This window comes from Trachemys scripta, chromosome 9 (assembly GCF_013100865.1).
Source record: "Trachemys scripta elegans isolate TJP31775 chromosome 9, CAS_Tse_1.0, whole genome shotgun sequence".
In the NCBI taxonomy this organism is placed as follows: Eukaryota; Metazoa; Chordata; order Testudines; family Emydidae; genus Trachemys; species Trachemys scripta.
Window position 1 is genome coordinate 66,940,605 of NC_048306.1, and position 20,710 is coordinate 66,961,314.

General features: G+C 40.0%; 2 protein-coding genes across 4 annotated transcripts in view; one reads left to right on the top strand and one right to left on the bottom strand.

Moving 5' to 3' along the window:
- Positions 1-8,598, top strand: part of SGPP2 (sphingosine-1-phosphate phosphatase 2) — a 70,252-nt gene extending 61,654 nt beyond the window's left edge. The window contains exon 5 of the mRNA XM_034782542.1: positions 5,432-8,598. Coding sequence (XP_034638433.1) covers positions 5,432-5,974 — 543 coding nt within the window. The 3' untranslated portion in view covers positions 5,975-8,598. The remainder of the gene's footprint in view (positions 1-5,431) is intronic.
- An 8,387-nt stretch (positions 8,599-16,985) lies between these two features.
- The window catches only part of FARSB (phenylalanyl-tRNA synthetase subunit beta), a 52,530-nt gene continuing 48,805 nt past the window's right edge, over positions 16,986-20,710 (bottom strand). For all 3 annotated transcript variants that reach the window (XM_034781920.1, XM_034781918.1, XM_034781919.1), the window contains one exon: positions 16,986-17,666. In XM_034781920.1, coding sequence (XP_034637811.1) covers positions 17,515-17,666 — 152 coding nt within the window. In that variant the 3' untranslated portion in view covers positions 16,986-17,514. The remainder of the gene's footprint in view (positions 17,667-20,710) is intronic.

Here is a 20,710-nt window from a genome sequence, read left to right on the forward strand (position 1 = left end):
TTTCAAAAATGACTTAATCACTTAAAAGCCCAAGACTCATTGAAAGGTTCCAAAGTTACTCAGGTGCTTAATTTAAAAAAAACAAAAAACAAAAAACAGAAAAAAACACTCGGTATTATTAGCCTTTGGGATCAAGATTTAAAACTTTATCTGTTTACATAGAAAAGTCATGTACAAGTTAAGATCTTTGTTATTTTTTTAGAGGGAGTTCAGTCTTGTTTGTCATGCAGTAATTGTGTGCACACACACACACACGCATGTATGTAAATCTCAGGTTAGTCAGACAAACTTAAACCCATCAAAAATGTATACTGGAAGAAATACATCTGGTATATGCTCTATCGTGCAGCACGCCAAATTATTTCAGTCCAAATTTTTTTTTAAAATCCAATTTCCCATAAGAAACAAAACCCAAAACTCTTTTATTCCATTATAAAATGACTGACAGAATAAAAATGTGCACAAAGGAAAACTTTAACTAATCAACCCAGTAAATAGAGGTTCTCTGTTCAGGAGTTATTATCCAAATGTAAGCAGTCTTTAGTGATCATATAGTGTAGGTAGCAAAATAGGTATTAACTGGAAAGAGAAGCTATTCATATGCAAAATGGATGAATCTTACCATATACTTATTTCTACTAAGGCTGAGTCCTTCCTTTTTACATTGTATTCTTTAAGAATTAATGAATCTCTGACTTCACCTACCAGCAATGAAATCCACATTCAGATTTACAAAAGGTATTCCTTGAAGTCACCACTGAGGATTTGGGGGAGAAATGCACCTTGGAAAGTATAAGAAACTTTTTAGATTTAAGTGTGCTAATAAGCCTTAATATTTGCAGTTTAGGTAGTTAATTAGCTAATTAAAGGCACTCTGGGTTAATGAAGAGCCATAAACAGGTGCATAACTTTCTCCTTGCACCTCATTTATCTTTAAATTTAAGATTTTTTTTCCATGGGTTTCACCCAGCTTGATGCTGATCAAATGTGGCATTGGTATAGGCATATTTCTAAATAAAAGAGTGCTCTGAACAGAATGACCAGCACCTGAATGCAGAAATTGAATTCCGTATTTCCTCAGTTTTTTTAAAGCAACCAATTAAACCCTTCTCCATCAGCACCTTCCTTTCCTTCCTCTCTGCCCCTGAAATCTAGTATCTGGGATGGCTTTCTATGTAGTGTTAACTGTTGACAAATAGAGACCAAAAAAAATTGCATTTACTCATAAAAGAAAAACTACAAGTAAAATTAATGTAGGAGGAAAAGATGAAGGAGAATTAAGATTTCTATAGCCATCCTTTAAAGCCACATCATAGCCTCTCTTTTTGGTGGGGGATGGAGGGAAGGGAAGTTTATTCACTGCAAATGTTTTACAGATTTTTGTATGGCATGAATGCTGCCAAAGTCAATACCACATTAGGTCCTTCCCCTCTCCCATGCATCTATTGTTCAGATTAGGCTTGCACCACTATGTAGATTGCAGTTGGTGCACACATAGTTTATCTGAGTAGGAAAGCTGTGTCTGAAATAACCCCATGTTCCAAATGAGTAAATAATATTCTCTTGATTAACAGTTTATGAGTTTGGTTAATTAGCCAATGCAACATCAGGCAATATTGCTGAGTTTATCAACCACCTTTTAATAGCAGTCCATAGCACCAGCTTTAGAGCAGAGACTTGCACCCTTAATGGGACTGAATGGCTCAGAAAGAGGTGTGTTTACCACCATGCAGAAAGTCATTGCATGTTTACCAGACAAGTACTGTGACTAATCATTCCCTGTGCAGACACTACTGAGACTCTCTGAGCCTGGGCAAGCTAGACTTACTCAGACCTATAGATCATGCCTAACTTGGTTTTATTATTGTTGTTGTTTAATAAAAGGATCTGTTAGGCTCTGGGAGGGAGGGAGAGAGAAAGAGATGGATAGTTCAGTGGTTTGCGCGTTGGCCTGCTAAACCCAGGGTTGTGAGTTCAATTCTTGAGAGGGCCACTTAGGGATCTGGGGCAAAATCAGTACTTAGTCCTGCTAGTAAAGGCAGGAGGCTGGATTCAATGACCTTTTGGGGTCCCTTCCAGTTCTAGGAGATAGGATATCTCCATTTGTTATTTAATGGATCCTCTGGTGATTTTCTCTCCACTTACTTGTGTTCACGTACATTCAGTTTTGGAGGTTTGACAGCAATAAGTGATCATCATCATGAACTTCATGTAATTCACTTGAGGACAGGGAGTGAGATGCAAGCCCCTGAAGTGAAGTGGAATTCGGGTTTGCTTTTGATGCTTGATTCTCTTTTTAGCTACTCATTAAACTACAACTATTTAAAAACAACATTGAATTTACTGAATGGTTACTTATGGTTGCTTCAGTATTGCCAAGCCCAAGTATTTAAAAAAAATAAAAATCATATGTCATGCCCCCAAAATCATGATTGGCTTAAAAGTCATGAGGTTGTTTTTTTTTTTAAGTAAATGTTGGATTCTTTTTATTTGCTTTCTGGTTTTTCCAAGCTTTCCCCCGCCCCCAAAACACTTGTTTTTTTTAAACAAAAACTGAGATTCTAAAATAATCCTAAGACTCCAGGAGCTGGAGCTTTTAGAAACACATTAAATGTCGCAAGACTGATGACTAAAATTACAAGAGTAGACAACGCTAGGATTTCAGTATCAGATTCTATATTTTGAGTAACAGAAATTGGGGCCACATTGTGCTAGGTACTTTACAAACATGAGAGACAGTCCCTGCCCCAAACAGCTTACATCCTATATACCCAAGACAGACAAAGGATGGGAGGGGAAAAAGAGGCATGAAGACGTGAAGTGATATTGAGGAAAATCACACAGCAAGTCAGAGCATGAGTATATAACCCAGGCCTCTTGATTCCCAGGCCAGGACCTTCTTTGCTAGATCAAGTAGAGCCTTAGCATATTAAGTGTTAATAATCCCTTTATTAAGAACAGTTTACACTTATGGAACTGTGGATCCTTGATAGTAAAACAGCAGTACCAAGTTGTATCTTGGTAAGCAATATTATGTATTTACATCATTCTCTTGTAATTGTAATGCTAACCTTAATGGAAACTTGTACTGATCATATGCAAAAATGATTCTTTGAATTACTTTTTTTTTTTTTTAATTTCAAATTTGCTTGGAACCTAGCACATGAAAATTCTCAGCATCTAACATTCACCCATTTTTGAGTTACGTGCTTGTCACAAAATATTTCTGAAAAATAAAAATAAAAATCCAGCCTTGATTACTCTAAATGGAGTTTGCTCAAAAACAATTCACGTATGGGCAATGACCAAGCATAGAAATTGTCAATTGTAAAGAACTTTTCAGAAAGTTATGATCTTGTGAAACAAGGGAATTTTTTGTATTTACTTGAGTAGAGCTTTTGCAATATCACACTGAGTCTGCTATTTATGCAGGTTCTTCAGCTAGATAATGATACTAGAACTATGTTCGTGAGGAAAACAGTCTCTGTATTGCTTTTGACCTCCCTATCTGCAGCAGGCTGCAAAACTTCAGTGAGAGCATTTGTCACAGGGTAGCATGTGTCTCCTTTCCCAGTATCATTGTTGACAACAGCTTTATAAAAGTCCTCAAAGCAGCTTATTTATTTCAGTTAATAAATTAGACTTTAACCTCTATGGTCTTGCCTCAGGCAATTAACTAACAATCCAGACTTCAATTACTGCTATAACAAGAGTTCTTATGCATTGTTATTGCCTAAAGGAGTCTGTGCCCAGCCAAACTAGAGAAATGCATCATTTAAATATTTTACATTATCTCATATCTATGCAGTTGTTTCCTCCCTCAACTTTAATAATATAAAGTTTCTTTTGTTAAAGGAACCATATAACCTTTCTCCTGCTTATGCAAACGAAGAAATCATAATCCTGTTGCCATGGAATGAAATTAGCTTTGGGATTATGGGTGGGGAAAGGTTTGCATTAATAGAAATCTGCTGTTTAAACTTGTTTTAATAGAGACCCTGAAACTAAATCATACAAATAGTTTCTCCCATTTAATTAATTATCAGAAGTTAACTGGCCCTCAAAAAACAAGTGTACAAGGGGTAAAATCTTGCTTATCCTACTCAGGGAAACAACTACAGAGATATAAGACAATGTAAAATATTTAAATGATGCATTTCTCTAGTTTGGCTGGGCACAGGCTCCTTTAGGCAATAACAATGCATAAGAACTCTTGTTATAGCGGTAATACATTGGCCCCGATCCTTCTTATATATTTTGTTTTGTCTGTCATAAATCTATGTAGCTAATCTGTGTTTATACTTCCACTCATCAGCATAGGATCTAGACTCTGGCTACAAAACACTAAGTTTAACAATGAATTGAGCCTGAAAGAAGGACACTGTTTTAGCCAATACATTCCTTTGCTCAGGGAAAGGTTTCTTTGATTTACTGTCACTTCAGTATTGTAGGAAAACATATAGGGCTTGAAATGTGCACTGAATGTGGCCAACCTGGTTCATCCTGATCACCTGTAGCAGTTTTCTAGAATGTAGGGCCCACAAAGCTCTGCCCACTGAGTAGATTGGCCCTGTACAGCGCTTCTCCTACCTCCCTTGTTTAAAAAGTAGTGTACAAATCAATGGGCTTTTGCAGGGTTATGTCAATGTCTTAAATGTTGCAATGTTGTTAAATCATGGAGTAACTGAAAAATAGTAATTAATGGAAAGTAAACTCAGAAAATAATTGCTGACTGTCAGAAGTTAAGACTGGGGCCTGTTACGCAGCGGAGACCAGAAATGTCTATTAAAAACATATAGGATGGCAGGTTAAGACAGCAAGCTCAGTACTTAGGGTATGAATTTGGAAGTCAGTTTTGACTTCAGCCATTACTGAAATGCCGCAGTTTATCATTGGGCAATAAGTGAAAAACACTAGCCAACTGACACTGCAGAGGGAATTTGGGTAGGTAGAATCTTTATGTGGCCAGGAGAAAAGGTCTGTTTTGCTATATAAAGTCTTATGAAGCACTGAGGGAATTGCAACCACTCGGATCATATTTTTAGCTGAACATTCTGACACCTCTCTCTTTGGCAAGTAATTCATTATTAGTGCACTGGAGTGTGGGGAGGAGGAGGAGGAAGGACAGGATACATATTCATTTGAAAAAATAAGATACTTGTTGCTATTAATGTTCCTATTGTTTCTCACTACATTAATGCTTTACTTCATAGTTAACTGTATTTGTGGGGGGAAAAAACCATAATGTGTTCAATCTTAGAGTATACATTTAAATAATAAAAAAAGATAAATTTAAATGTAAAGACTGCATCTTCCTAATTTACTCCCGACTTTTGAACTGAAAAATTGGTTTGATAGTCTGATAACCTGATTATACTTCCATGTTTTAACAAGTTTTTTTTTTTTTTTTTTTTAATTCCCATGTTTACAGGATGTGATTGGTGGAACTCTGATTTCAGCTGCATTAATTGCACTCACATATCCTGCATGGGATATCATAGACCACTTGATGTTAACTAGTCCATTCTGCCCTATACTTTCCATAGTCGTGCCCCTTCTCCTATGTTACAACTATCCCAAACTAGAGGATTACAGCCCTACTCGAGCAGACACAACAACTGTCCTTGGAGCAGGAGCTGGAGCAACAATAGGATTCTGGTTAAATAACCTATATGCAGCACCAAACTATCCCAACGAAAGTCTTCACCTCAACCTTCCTCCAATCAGTGAGATGATGATGGTGGTGCTGGCAAAGTTCTTAGTAGGTGTTTTTATTCTTTTGGTCACACGTTATTTCATCAAAGGCATGGCCCTCCGTGTGTTGTGTTCTAGGTACCAGGTTTCTGTCAACAATCTAGAAGCCAGACGACGACTGGAAATAGAAGTGCCCTACAAATTTATAACATATTCTTCTGTTGGCTTCAGTGCTACTGTGCTTGTGCCATTAGTGCATGACTTATTAGGGTTAATATGAGTGCGATGCATTGTTAGAAATAGTTTATGGCAAAACTATGTTAGAGATGCAAAAAATTTTCACAAAGGAAAAGACTTGACCAAAAAGTGTGTTGTGCCTTTCTGCACTGGCCTAAAATACCTCCTATTGAATATCCCAGGGAATCACTGAATGTAAATAATTTAAGATTAGAAATTACTGGCTAGTATGTACCCACAGCTACAGATCTGTGATCCACGTGGTTAGTATGATGAGTACAAAACCAAGAACTCCTGTTTGTATGGCTTTTGTTTACTTTCCAAAAAGTTAGCATGTGCTACAGTGTCAGTGTTGTGGCACTAAGGGTTCAGCCTCAGTACTTCACTCCTCTGTTTTGGAAACATCACAAAGGTGATGCTCACACGGTTGGAGATATGATAGGTTTCCCTCACTGCATCCTGCAATCCCTGATGGTCTCCCACACTTCAAGTAAGGGATTCTGTTTTATGCACGCCATGTAGGGCGTAGCAGATGCAAGAGAGCAATTCTGCTGCAGGGCCAGAACAAGCTCCACAGTGGTCAGGAATTGGGGTTAGTGTAAATACTACTACTAAGAATAAAAAAGTGTGCATGTGTGGGCAGCACGGTTGAGGCGGCCTCATGTGGGGAAGAAGCTGCCAACCTAGTATTAAAGCTCCACTCTTCAGCCTATCAATGCTCAATATTGTGGTCTCCCGGGTAATTGGGCAGCCAAAGGAAGAAGTTGCTGAGGGGGGCAAATCCAGAGGGAAGGTAGCAGGAAATTAGAAGTGATCAGAAAGAGGTAAGCCTGGCTAAGTGGGTGGTTAGCCAAAAACAAAATGAGAATGGCTTGAAATGCCGTAGGGCCTGATGCTGCCATGACGCTGTGCTTTAAAACTGGCATGGATTCAGTGGAAGTGTCCTGCTGATGAAGATGTCAAGCTCTCTGAATAGATGCCCTTGGGAACTAAACATGCACAGAAACCATAAACCTAGATAAGGTTACCTCTGTGTGTTTCCCTTGTGACTGCTCTTAATTGTTAAATGTTGAAATTTTATGACATTTTTTGTTCTTGCTACTTGATGTAATCTGTCTTCTCAGTACACAGACAGCTTTCCTTGTTCAGACTTGTTTTACCTATCGGAATTCTTCAGAAAACTAACTTTTTTCTTTTATGTTTCATGCCAAAAATCTGACTGAAGTATTACTGAAAATTCTGCTTGGCTATGCTTCAACTAGGGAAGTGAGCACACAACAGGGAGCCACGTGCTCCTGAATCAATATCCCAGCTGACATGGATTCCCTCTTGGTAAAGCCACTTATCCACCTTGCCTCAGCTCCCCCATCCCTAAAAGTGCAAGAATAATTTCTGCCTACCTCACAGGGATGTTGTGAGGACTAATTAGTGTTTGAAGTGTATTATGGAAAGTGCTGAGTATTAATAGTCAAGTGACCATAAAATACACTGATACAATGGCCATAATTTTCTGGTGCTAATAAGCTCCACTATGATTTGTCTTCTATGCATCTTGCATTAGTACACAAAAATAGTCGTGTTCGTGACCATTAATAGTTAAGGGTGGCTACTGCCGCTGTGACTTCCAGGCCACTAAAAAGCATTAGCAATTGCACCAATAAGCTGCTAGAAGTTCAGCTGTGAGTGTGGTTCAATTAAAAAAACAACAACACTGAATGGATAATACTGCTAGACCGTGACTCCTCCTACACTCCCCCCCTGCCATATTATGAATGTGCCAATCTACATATTATACTGCTTCATTTATAGCTGAAAGCATGGCCTGAGGGCCTTTTTCTTAGATAATTTATAAGAAGTAGAGCCATCACTCTTTCCTATTGGCCACTGCTTTTTTTAAATTTGTGTAGGTTTGAGCTTCTAGGCCATTACAAAAGCTACCATCTTCCGCTGTAAAATGAATGTTTAATTTGTGAGCAACGTTAAATGGGGTGACTTGCCAGTGTTGGCTAGTTTTAGATTCATGTATTCAGACAGTATGGCTTTGCCCTACTCGCCACTGAGTAGATTTGGAAGAGATGCTTGCTTTTAGAAAAAGTTAGCAACCACTCCAGGAGACTACGAGATACAAACTGACATTTCAGATATAGCGCTAAGTACACACACACAGCCTACCCAAAATTTAATAGCCGTTTAGTAAATATGAACACTTCAGTACTGAAATGTATAGAAGACTGTAGCTAAATTAAGCTGCACTTTACCACTACACCACAAGAAATACTTTAAAACAGCTTCTAATAAAGGTGTTCTATAATATAGGGCTGCATGAAGGCAAATGATCTGAAGCCCTGTAGAGGTGTTATTTCATGTCATAGTGAAAGGGACTAAAGCAGAAAAGAGGTACAATAAGTGGAAGATTCCTTAACTCATAACACTAAGTCAACTAGACTCAAAAAGTGGCTTAAGTTTAGCTGGGTCTTTCATACAATTTTAGTTAAAATATTGTTTTTCTGAACTGTGGCTATTCTATGCTACCAAACTTTATAAATCCAAGCTTAGATGTATATTATAAGAGTATGTGCACATTTCTATTTTTTGTAACATTCAGTTGCATGTGACTTATGCAACCTCTACAAACTGTTCTCTTCCAGAATTCTTACCTGGTTTGCTTCAAACTTTAAAATAAATTTATTTCCAAAAGCTGGTGGGTTTTATTTACTTTGTAGCTTGTCACATCTTTATTAATCTTTGAAATTGGTTGATATAGAAGGGGAATGGCTTGAAGTTTGAAACATCCATTACCTGTGCGATCCATTGCCACCTCCATCTGCAGTAAACCTGTAAACTCCCATGGTAGACATGTTATGGTCACGAATGTCGATGGTCTGTAGGTACAACTATCCCACCAAGGTGTTAATAAAGATTGGAAGGAGAATTGTAAAAGCCTACCAAACAGCATAAATATGCTATCCCCGGGAAATTAAATTTTTTTTTTAATTCTGTGTACAAACCTTTAATTACGGGAGAAGCAGTGATTAATAGTGGCCCTAAACATTAGAGAATAGAAAAATCCCTCTGCATAACCAGTATAGATTTGGAAAAAAGGTATGGTTATTTTTATTAAACAGCTAGCTAACAATCTGAAATGCCACTTAGAACCTAGCATAATTGAGGTTTAACACTTCTACATTTGTGGTATCAAGTCACGATCAACTCTGCATGAGCCCTCATGTGTAAAACAGCATGAGGTTAGTGCGAATTTATAGTCAAGAACATGGTGGCAATAATCAAAAAAATGTCTCATGATCAATAAACTGTGTTACCTAAAAAGTCCATAATAGGGTTCCAAATAGCCTTGAGTAAATCCCTTCTCTTCCTCAAGCTACGTGTGCTCTTCTCCTGCGCAGCTGTTGGGCACAGTCAGGTGAAAACATTCTGCCTCTGTTATGTGGTACTGATTTTCCAGTGTCTTGGTAAGACATTGCAACCATTAGTCCAAGTACTAAATTTTTGTTTTTTTAAAGGATTGGGTCAAAATAGTAAAAAAACCCTTCTCATTTCTGTATTTAAAAATAATTTTGGAAAGGATCCTGCACCCTCCCAGCCCTCCCTCTACTGCTCAGTTTAACACACATGGTCACTGTTATGACTTCACATGGCTTGCTGCAATGTATGTGATCTACTGTGAAGTGAGGCCTTCTTTAGAACCTCCCCCTGTAGTCAGTATGCAGCTATTTCTCTGTGATTGGATATCAGGCATTAGAGGTGGGAGAGGATTCCTAACACAGGCAGACCTAAGACATACCTGAGTTTAATACCTTGTGTCACTGATTCAGATCCACATTTGGTTGTCTGTGATGGAAAAAAAATTGTCTAATAACTGTTTGGTGACTTACGTAGAAGGTCCAGTTCTTGCTCAACAAATGTTCACTCTGCAAACACTACTTCTGTCGATGGTGCTACGTGGCTTTGTTGCTTGCTGGTAATCTCGCCAAAGATGGTGTTGCCGCTCTTCAACCAGAGTAGCTAGTCCAGGGATCGGCAACCTTTGGCACGCGGCTCGCCAGGGTAAGCACTCTGGCGGGCTGGGCCGGTTTATTTACCTGCTGCGTCCGCAAGTTTGGCCAATCGCGGCTCCCACTGGCCGTGGTTCTCCGCTCCAGGCCAATGAGGGCTGAGGGAAGTGGCGCGGGCTGAGAGATGTGCTGGCTGCTGCTTCCTGCCACCCCCATTGGCCTGGAGCTGCGAACCGTGGCCAGCGGGAGCCGCGATCGGCTGAACCTGCGGACGCGGCAGGTAAACAAACCGGCCCGGCTCACCAGGGTGCTTATTCTGGCGAGCTGCGTGCCAAATGTTGCCAATCCCTGAGTTAGTAAAATTTTGGATGCTCCAGTTGGAAGTAGAAATTGATAGAGTCTGGTATTCTATTTGATACAATCTTATTTACAAGGAATATACAAAGTCCACCTTCTCCAAATGCAGGAGGAACCAAGAACAAAAGGAACAGGTTCTTAGCTTACAGCTCCAAGCCTCTTTAGCCAACAGACCCAAAAGCTCTCGCTCTAGATTTTCCCAGGGTCACTGTGCTCACAGGCTCCTGATTGGCTTTCTTGCTTTTTGCCTGTGCTTCTCTCTCCCCCCCCCCCCCCCACTCCTGGTCACAATCCCCAGTCAAACCCTTAGCCCAAATGATGGTAGTTTCTTGGCAGAGTCTATTAGGCCTTATTTTAGGTGTCAGCCCCTTAAATGGGTCTTACAACTATCTTAATTGACGGGTGCGTTCCTACCCATCAGTCTCATTGAAGTTTTAACTCAACCCATACTAAGGTGTAACCTAGCTCATAACAATAGCACCAACTATGTCTTAGCTTCCTCGGAGCTCTAATCTACATTTAAAATTTAGATTGCCCTAGCTGCAGCACTCAGAAGTGTGAATAATTCATACCGCTGAGTGATCTAGTTAAGGTGATCTAACCCCTCCGTCTAGAATTCTTCCATCACCCTTGCTACCAACACCCAGGATAGTTTTCTGTCATCGTAGGAAGTGTCTACAATACAGCACTAGGGCAGCAGAGCTGCAGCTGTGCCATTGCAGTGTAGACATGTGTGTGCATATACATGATGTTTTCCTTGCCTCACTGTGCCCATTCTTCTGCACAAATGTATCGATAAAGGGATCACTAGTCAGAGAACCCAGAATTGTAGCGATGCTAGCTTCATTTTGGGGAAGTTAGGTTTCTATGTTTGGTGCATAGATTATATATAATGTGTATATATACATATATAATGTGTGTATGTACAATTTTTACATCAACAACGTGTCCCAAAATAATTCTCTCTTAGCTGCGTTCTCTCATAGGCTTAGATAACAGGCTGGCTTCTTTGATTATACAAGTAGTGCCAGTGTGGCCAGTCATTCTTGCCCAGCCAGCTAAAGATTACTAAGTTATTTTCAAAATATTTGTGGTGGCTGTCATCCTGTGTGACATCACAAATGTGAGGGCACCAATCAGACATCCAGGGGTTTATAAGGAAGGGGAGCACTAGAACTCCTATTGCTTGTAATGACTGCCTCAAGTAGCTCTGTACAGTCACTGGGTTGCCACACGGATTTTAAATGGGCATATGCAATTACAAGGTGAAGTTCCATAAATCGCAGAATTTATCATATTAAGAGAAGGAGTCACCAAGATTTAAAAAAGGATGAGTTATTTATCAGAGATGATGGAGCTAGATCTCCCAGTTATTGATTTTCCATCTGGGAGTCAACTGCTCCTGGATTTTTAAGTAATATTGGTAACTACAAATGACTTTTAATGTATTTGGATTACTGGAAATGCCTCTGAGCTATCTCTGAGGCCTATTCAGAAATTTCAGCTAGTGCAAAAACCAGCTGGCTGCAACTAAGGGGTGGTCTGCGTATGGCGTATGCGGTCGTCTGTTTTTTCCAGGTTCAGTTTAAGGTGTTGATGTGTAAAGGTTCTATCCATGCTACCAGAGAGCACTCTCTCCCTGTGCACCATTTCAGCAATTATGGTAAATGGATTTTACACAGTAGGAAGTTCGCTTTCAGTTGACGTGTCAGTTTTTCATCTCTGATATACATTTAATAGTGTAACTACACCTGACAGGAAAAGAGAGGGAAGAGTTGTTTCTCCCAGTATTTTCCCTCCCTTCTCCACTTCTCCCTAGAATCTGGCCTCTGTGGTGACGGTAGGCTAGGAGATGGGTTAGAAATCCCAATAGATCTTGGCATAAGGTGACTAGCTGGCATTATGAAAAGGTTTCCTCCCACCCTATACTTTGGTCTGGTCCAGCATGATGGTTCCCTCTGTTCTAACTACTACATGAGTTTGACTAGCTGTCACTTTTTACTTTACTGTTGTCAGTTCCCTAGAGCAGGAGTTCTCAAACTTCATTGCATCGCGACCCCCTTCTGACAATAAAAATTGCTACATGACCCAGGAGGGGGGACAGAAGCCTGAGCCCACCGAGCCCCATCACCCTGGGTGGGGTTGGAGGGGCAAAGCCGAAGCCCAAGGGCTTCAGTCCCAGATAACCTGAGCCCTGCCACTCAGAGCTGAAGCCCTCAGGCTTTGGCTTCAGCCCTGGGCAGTAGGGCTCAGGCTGCGGCCCTGGGCCCTAGCAAGTCTAAGCCAGCCTCGGAAACCCCATTAAAATGAGGTTACGTCCTGCAGTTTGAGAACTCCTGCCCTAGGGTAAACTCACTTTATGGACCCAAACCTCCCACTCTCTCTACCACCTATATGCCAAAATTAGCAACCTTCTCACCTCTTTTGGTACGGCGATTCTAGTCCCTTGCTGATTTGGGGGCAAGAGGAAGGAAGAAAGGGAACCAAGATTTCTGTTCTGCATTCTAGTTCTAAGCCTTATGCTCTCTGAATAGGGAGGAAGCTAGGACATGCAATATATACAGACACTAGAGGGAGCTTCACAAAACAACCAGAAGGGGGAGAGAGAATAACAAGACGGTGGAGATTTGCATGTACAGAGTTTGCTTGCACAAAAATTCAATTAATTCTACTTTTGTCAAACTACATTTTCTGTGGGGGGAGGGGAGAGGGTTAGCACATACTGTGTTTGACAGTGAGAAGAAAACAACCACATAAAATGACACTTTGTGTGTGTGTGTACGTACACACACACACACACACACACCCTACCGTACAGCCTTAGCTATGTTGGCTGTAACTCCACATACAGGGCTGTGATGGTCCCCAATTCCTCCCCTACCCATCCTTATTGGTGTTCCTTCCCAGAGGACAACTAGTCTGAGGTGATTCCTGTCAGGTGACGCGTGGAGGTTGGAGGTTGCCAGCTTACAAGAAGCTCTGTAATGTGCACAGCAGTCTCTCAGGTAAGTAGAAACCTGGGGCCTGGCTCACTGATTTCCTGCTGTGCTTGTTTAGCACCCCTCGGCAAAGCTAAGAATCATTGAAACGGTAAACAACAGTGGAATCTGTCCAAAAGTAGAAACTGCCCAAGGAGAGATGTTGCCTTAATCTAGACATCAATCTGTAATAGAAATAGTAATCGTAACCATAGACTAGGGTAGAGGGATATATATCAGATAACTTCTAGTTCCTCCCACTTACTGTATAGAGCAAATTTCAGAGGAACTCAACTATTAAACCTCACAAGACATCAGAGCTGTAAGTTGTATACTTGTTTTACAGATGGTTGAACTGAGCCATCTTCCAAAGGTCATCCATCAGGTTAGTGGGAATAAGACCCAGGAATCCCAACCTCCTGCTCTGCCCCTCAGTTCATCAACCCCACTTCAACCTGTAAAAACAAATAAATGCACGTCAGTCAGACGTCATAATTGATTAGGGAAAAACACTGCAAGTAGACATTAAATACAGACACCACCCTAGCAAACAATGCCACCGAGCCTCTGAATTATGAGAGCTGATAGGAAAATGAAATGTTAAGTGCAGGTATTCTGATGAATACGGTAGTTACAGTAATGTTAGCAGTAATGGGAATACATGATGAGTGTTGCTATCCTTTTCTCCGTGCAGAGGTTTGTCTTTAGTTTTCTAGCTCTTTCATACTCAGCACTAGTATCAAATCCTGTCAGTGTCTTAAGGCTAGAGCCTGTTTCTTTACCAGTTAATAAAAAAAAAGAAGAAAAAATAAATATGCACTGTACTGGTCAGTATGGGGATTATATATTGAGAAGGAATAAAATGTAACATCTTCCTCTCCAGAGTTTGGATATTTACTTAGACCAGAGACAGTAGACTGGTCTAAATACTTGGAAATCCAAGGTAACAGTAAAATATTGTGATCCATTGGTAAGCCTCTCAGTTGACAATAGTAAATCCTCCATTACTCAGACTGTGATCTCCTAATACAACTCAGCTTTAATTTTGGCTCACAATTTCTCTTCAGACACTCCTTCCCAGAACCCATGTTACAAGGAGGTTGAATTGTCTAAGAAGCAAGAAGGCCCATCATCTCTTCTCTTTTGTTCCCATCACTGGCCCCTTAACCTTGACAAGGGCCTCCTGAAAACTAAAATCTCATTCTCAAAAAGCTGAGCTTTGCTCTCTAATCATTTTGCTGCGTAGGCACTACTGCTGCTTGACTGAATTCTAAAATGTGTTATAAAAGGGGTCAGCCTGCTAACAGTTATCTGGAAAAAGAAACAAAAAAATCAACAATTCTTTTTCATTTCTCATGTTTTGACCAGTTCTACTCTTTAGACGAGTCTGTACCTTCAACCCTCAGCACGTTTCGTCTCTCACCTGTACAAAATACAGAATCTTCAAGATCCTTCCCTCCCGAGTCATTTCTCCGTTTTGCCCCCACTTATGGCCAGAGCTCAAAGCTAATGAAGGGAGGCGCTATCCACGACCAGTGGGCTGTGCTAGCAACAATTGTTTGGGATCAGTAGTGAGACGAACTAATTTTGAGCCTCTCTAGAAGTCAACAGTTCAAAAGTTTCACTTTATTATTGGGTTCCAATGGTGTCAGAGAGGTATTTAAGCAAAGGGCAGCAGAAAAATAATCTACTGCAATAAGCCTCATCACTGTGGTTTCCTTTGGCAATGAATGCTATGTTAGTGCAATGGATGCCGTGGCTAAGAGTAAATATAGTATCTTTTGCAGAGGGAGCTGGGTATGTGGATTGGAGACTTACTGCTGATGCAAGAAAGGTATAAACTCTTGCAGTTCGGACAGTACGAACTGCAAGAGATCTGGGTTCAATTCTCAGATGTCAGACTTCTCAAACGACCTTGGGCAAATCACTTACTAGAACCCTCCAGTTACTGAGCACCTGCAGTTCCCACCGACGTTAGATACAGTTGTGGGGAGCCAGAAACACTGAAAAGCAGCTCTTTAGTGCCTCTGTTTCCCTCCCTGTAACTTAAGTATCATTTCCTCTGTCACAAGGAATTATTGGATAACATCACTGGTTGTGAGGCACTCAGATGCCAAGGCGATATAAAGCCAGAGGGAAAAAACTTGACCCATAACCCTTCCCACAGAGACCATTGCAGCACAATGATTAGTAACAACCTAACCAGGCCATTATTCAATAGAGGGTAAGCTCAAAGGAGAATTGGGACACAGCGTCCAAAAATCTTGTGTATGGAAGTATATTTAATATACAGAAGTATGCCTGTGCTATGCTGAAATGCAAGTCTGCCTTATTGTGGTTCTAATCCCCACGTATGACCCACTAATAAAAAGGGTTTTTTAATACTTACCATCTGTGTTCAAGCTTGTTTCCCACACTGAAAGCTTGCCTGGTTATAGTTGTGTAGGCATCACAGAGAATATACCTTTCAACTGAAAAGGCTTGATAATCCCTGAGGGACTTTAAACTGCAAGCTGCAGTTCTCTCTCTCTGTGCGCGGTAGAGTCAGTTGCCTTACGTATGTAATATCTTCTCATTTCATGTTTGTCATGCAGAGAAGTAAAATCTAAACTTCCATCTGATGGTAACTGTAACTCACTGACAATAGGATTTCCAGATGGGTAGCTGTAATGCATTTTTTCATAATATATTAATACAGTCGCCCACCTGTTAAGAATAATGAAAGATTTACCATTAAAAAGATCTAATGGTTCCATTCATGGGTGCTTTGAAGTAATACATCTTGGAAGACAGTTGACCTTACCATCACCATTTTCTACACATCTCCCTTGTTATTATTTAGTTGGCATTTGTAACACTCTTGTCCACCACCACTCAGCTGTTGACATTTATACTGTCCTTCCCCTACAGGACTAGATCTGGCAGGCTATATTGTATTGGTGCAAGATATGTAACAGTCATAACGGGCAACTTTAGAACTGGCTATAATGCAGTGTGAACAACTGTCAAGTTTATTAGAATATGAGTAAAGAGCTTGCTTAAAAGCAACACAAGAAGTCTATGGACTCAGATGTTCTATGTGGGAATGGATATCTGGAGAAATGCTGCAGCTTGGGGCAGGCTCATTTTCCAAGCTAGTGGAGGCCATAAAGGAGAAAACTGTTGTGCCCCCTTGTAAAAACTGACCTACATCAACAGCAATACTTGTGTCATACTGAGAGGTTCCAACAGGCGATCAGAGCAAATGACAACCACCCTGAGAGGCCTTAAGGGTTTGGCAAGACAAGGAAGGTAACACAGATGGTCAGTCATTACAGCATATGCACAAGGCTGGGTAAGGAGGTGCAAAACAACTGTATCAATGCCCACTCTCATATGCTGCGCAGGAGTTGTGAAATCCATTGCTATGGCTATGCAAGTGCAGCATGAAATGTATCAAGTTCTGCAGGCATACATCATAGCCTCCATCACATAAAACCTTTGATCAATATTTTTGGACTCTAAGCAAAAAGGTCAGTCTGCTTTTTGTTTTTTTAAGTTTCTCTCTCCAATTTGGTTAGTGCGGAGCTTCAAAATGATAAGGCTTTACTTCTACCACGAAATAATTCCAACTTTGATTTTTCTTTGACTTTAGAATGATAAGAGATCAAAGGTTTTGCTTACTGCATTGCAGGAGATATTGTATAAGTCTTGCTTACAAAATAGCTCTGGTTTTCATGAAAAAGTTTATTTCCCTCCCCCAACCACTGATGAGCAAATGACAACCGTACAGAATAAAAGCTCAATTCCTTAGTTCTGCTCACATTCGTTCAACATTTGTGCTAATCAATTATCTTATTTCATGCAATAAGAAAAGAAAGAGATTCCTGTTATGCAGCCATAATCAGTTACAGTATGAAGCTCTGTCGGTGGAACATTTCTGATTTTGAAAATTAATCATGTGCTTTGCCATTACATTTCTCTTGTAATACACTGGGATTTTACCCAACTTTTTTTGTGGGGGGGAGGGGGAGGTAAACACATTGATGGCACATTCTAGCCTTAGTTACCACATTCTTACACTGCAGATGCCAGCCTAATTGTAATGTAAGGAACATATTTACGCATGGAGCCAGACAGTGTTTTTCTAGTTTATTAGAACATTGAAGTATAAGTGGATGTTCTCTGCAGAGAGAGACTAAAGGGCATGGTTGCATGTGAAGTGGATGTTTGGAGGTGATATAACAGTCTTGTATTCACAAGAAGGGCTCAATATTGATCTCTAGGGCAGAGCAGGGCATGGTGAGCTCAAATTTGGTGATAACATCAGGGTGAAGGACTCCAAGCTTCCCAATACTTTGACCTTTGGCAAGGATCTCAGCACAGCGGCCAGGGAAGAAAGCAGCGTCTGAAAAGAAAGCGAGAGAAAAATCAATATTTCTTCAGGCTAAAAAAGTTAATAGACATTTAACAGTGAGAACAAAGCTTTTATTATTCAACCGTTTTCTCTGCTAAGAATGGGCTCTCTCACTTTCTAGCATTAATAGATGTGCAATGATTGACAAAACAAGGAAACACTTCAAGTTAAAAATAAAACATGGAGCCCTAACATGTGGACATTTTACCCCACTCTAAAGTTGTTTTGACAAGCATTTTTCCTATAATAGAAATCAGCGCAGATGAGTAAAGTCAGCAGACACACACTGAAGTTAACAAGAAATTTAGCATTCTTCAAGTATTATCAAAACCCAAAGGTTTCCCACCTTATTATGTTTAGGAAAATAAAGCTTGCTGTCATCTAAAGGGGTGAGCAGGAATGTCACGCTGGATTACATGCCACATTACTAGTAACATGACCTACATTCCTTATCTGGAGAAGAGCTTTTAAGCAGTTTCATGTATACTGTAAAACCACAGCAATGACTGACTCAAAGGAAGCCTGAGATCTTCCTCTATATATCTCAAATCAAGCACCAAGTTTTTAAATGTTATTTGGTAGTGTTTTAAAAAAAAATTAATTGTAACAGTAATAGAGGAAGTCAGCAAAGGAAGAAACATGAGGATTTCTCACTGGAATCCCTTACTGTCTGGGAACTTATACACCGATATTATGGTCTTGTCTACATAGGAAAGTTATACAACTATAAGCTAAATAGTGAATTTAAACCAATATAGTTACCCAGGTCTATCCCCCCACGTTATAAAAGTGGCTTTTGTGTTGGATTAGCTCATGTCACTTTGGAAGGGTTTTAAGCTACATTGAAAAGAGTCACACTTATACTTGGAAATAGTATTCACATGGGGAGTTGTGTAGCTATAACTACAATGGTTTACAATATCTATATAATTAAACCAATATAAGTGGTAAAACTTTCCTGTGTACACAAGCCTTAAATGCCACAGATGCAGAAAGTTCTACTCTGCTAACAAATTTCTGAAACAGTTGATAAATATTTCCTTCTATCTTCTCTAGTAATGACGTGCAGGATTCGAACAACAACAGTTCTTCCCCGTGACTGCTGTAGGCAAACATTACTGGATGGTATTTCCAAGTTAGTAAGATTTAAGATTTCAAAAATGCTTTTTTTAGATTCAGGAAAAACATGTTCTAGGGAGAAGGGAGTGAAAATTCTGGGAGAAACAACTCTTCCCTCTCTTTTCCTGTCAGGTCAGTCACAAACAAAGCATTAAACTGCACCAGTAGATGGGAGTTATTTTATTACACCAGAAGGAACCTGCAAGGGTCTATGGTCTATTTGATCTCATCTTAAATTACTAAAAATGAGACCTGTGACTCATGTCCTAGTGTTTGGGACCTCCTGGAATCAAAGCATATAACTCTGGACCAGAGTGATTTACCCAATGGGACCAGAAGAATGGTAGCTAGTAGCTCTAGCAGAGTTCCTTGTGTACAGTCCCCTCAAGAATGGGGAGAGTATAAGGAGTAGGCAAGGCCTCTCAACTCCATTGATCGCACACATTGTTCTGCTGCTACCCAGAAGGAGGTCCAGCTTTCAGCTATATTAATATTTGAATAGATTTCCACTCAGAACTCTGGTGAGTCACCAGGGGACAGTACCACAGAGAGTTGTCAATCCCAAACTCTACTGCTCCCTACACTTCTCTTCACTGTGTTACAGAAAAATCCCACAAAACACCTTCTACAAGAAAATCCAATGGAGCATTCCTTATACAGTGAGAATCAGGGGAAGACACAGCAGGGGAGAAAGCTCACCCCCCCACACACACACTTCTGCAGATGCTGTGCTGAGGGGTCATTCAGCAGACATCCTTTGTGGCGGGGGTAGGGGGGTCTCAGTTTTATTGATACTGCACTGACTCAGCTCCCACCAGAGCCCTGGGCCAACATGCTCTGGGCCCTGCATAAGGCTGGAGACAGATACCCTAATGGCAGTTTTCTCTTTGGTTGCTCTAAAGTGCTATTAAAATTCTGGTGGGAATAGGCTCAGGTCATTATAATGTGCTTAGGAAGAGACATTTAAAATGGCAACATCAGGTCAAATTCAGCCCAGAACCTCAGGTTCATCTTTTATGAAACTCAAAGGGCCAACAGACACTGGGCCCCAAATTTTCTTCTTCTTTAAAACATCAATGGGAGCTTATTTTGAAAAGTCCCCCTGCAGTGTTTGTAAACAAAGTTTACAAGTGCAAGAATCTGAAAGTAAAAATCAATTATTCTGCTCTCATTAGCCAACCTGTGGGAAATACCAACAGAATGTAAATGTATATTTCACTCTGTACCGTTTCTTAAAACTGAAAGTGTTAGTAAACAATCATACTAATGTAAATAAGGAAATGCTTTTACAAATATTTTGAATGAGAGAGTGTCTTTAAATCTAATCACACTATTCCAGTCTCAGTTATAAGGACAATCCAACTTTGGTATATGTATTTCTACTGAAATGTTGATCTAGCTAAACAGTCTCTTTCTACCGCCTAACTGTTGTATCCAAAATGGTCCCTTAAAGTAAAACTTGACAAAATAAATTTAGAAAAACAAAACAAGTGTAGTGTATACTAATCTCTCTTCCACTTTCAATGAAAACCTAATCAAGAAATAAAGTATGCTTGCTGTCAGTGACGACAGAGTTGACCATTTGGTGTATAAAGCTGGTATTGTACTAACTTTTTTGAATAGGATACAGTGATGTTCTCTTCAAGACTTTAATTTTAAATTTAAACAAGTTCTTTTTAAACTTAAACAAGAACAATGTGTCAATATGGTCTTATAGCAAGAGACTGTCAAGGTCATTAAACTGTAGCCAAAAAATGCTGTTTAACAATATGCCTAGTGGATAGTCAGGAGACAGAGTCAGAACTCCCAATATCTATTCCGCCAATTTCTGTCTGTGCTACTCAGTGTGTAGAAAAGTGTGTTACTTAACCCTCTGATGCCTCCGTTTTCTGGGTACACCACCCTCCAACCTTAGG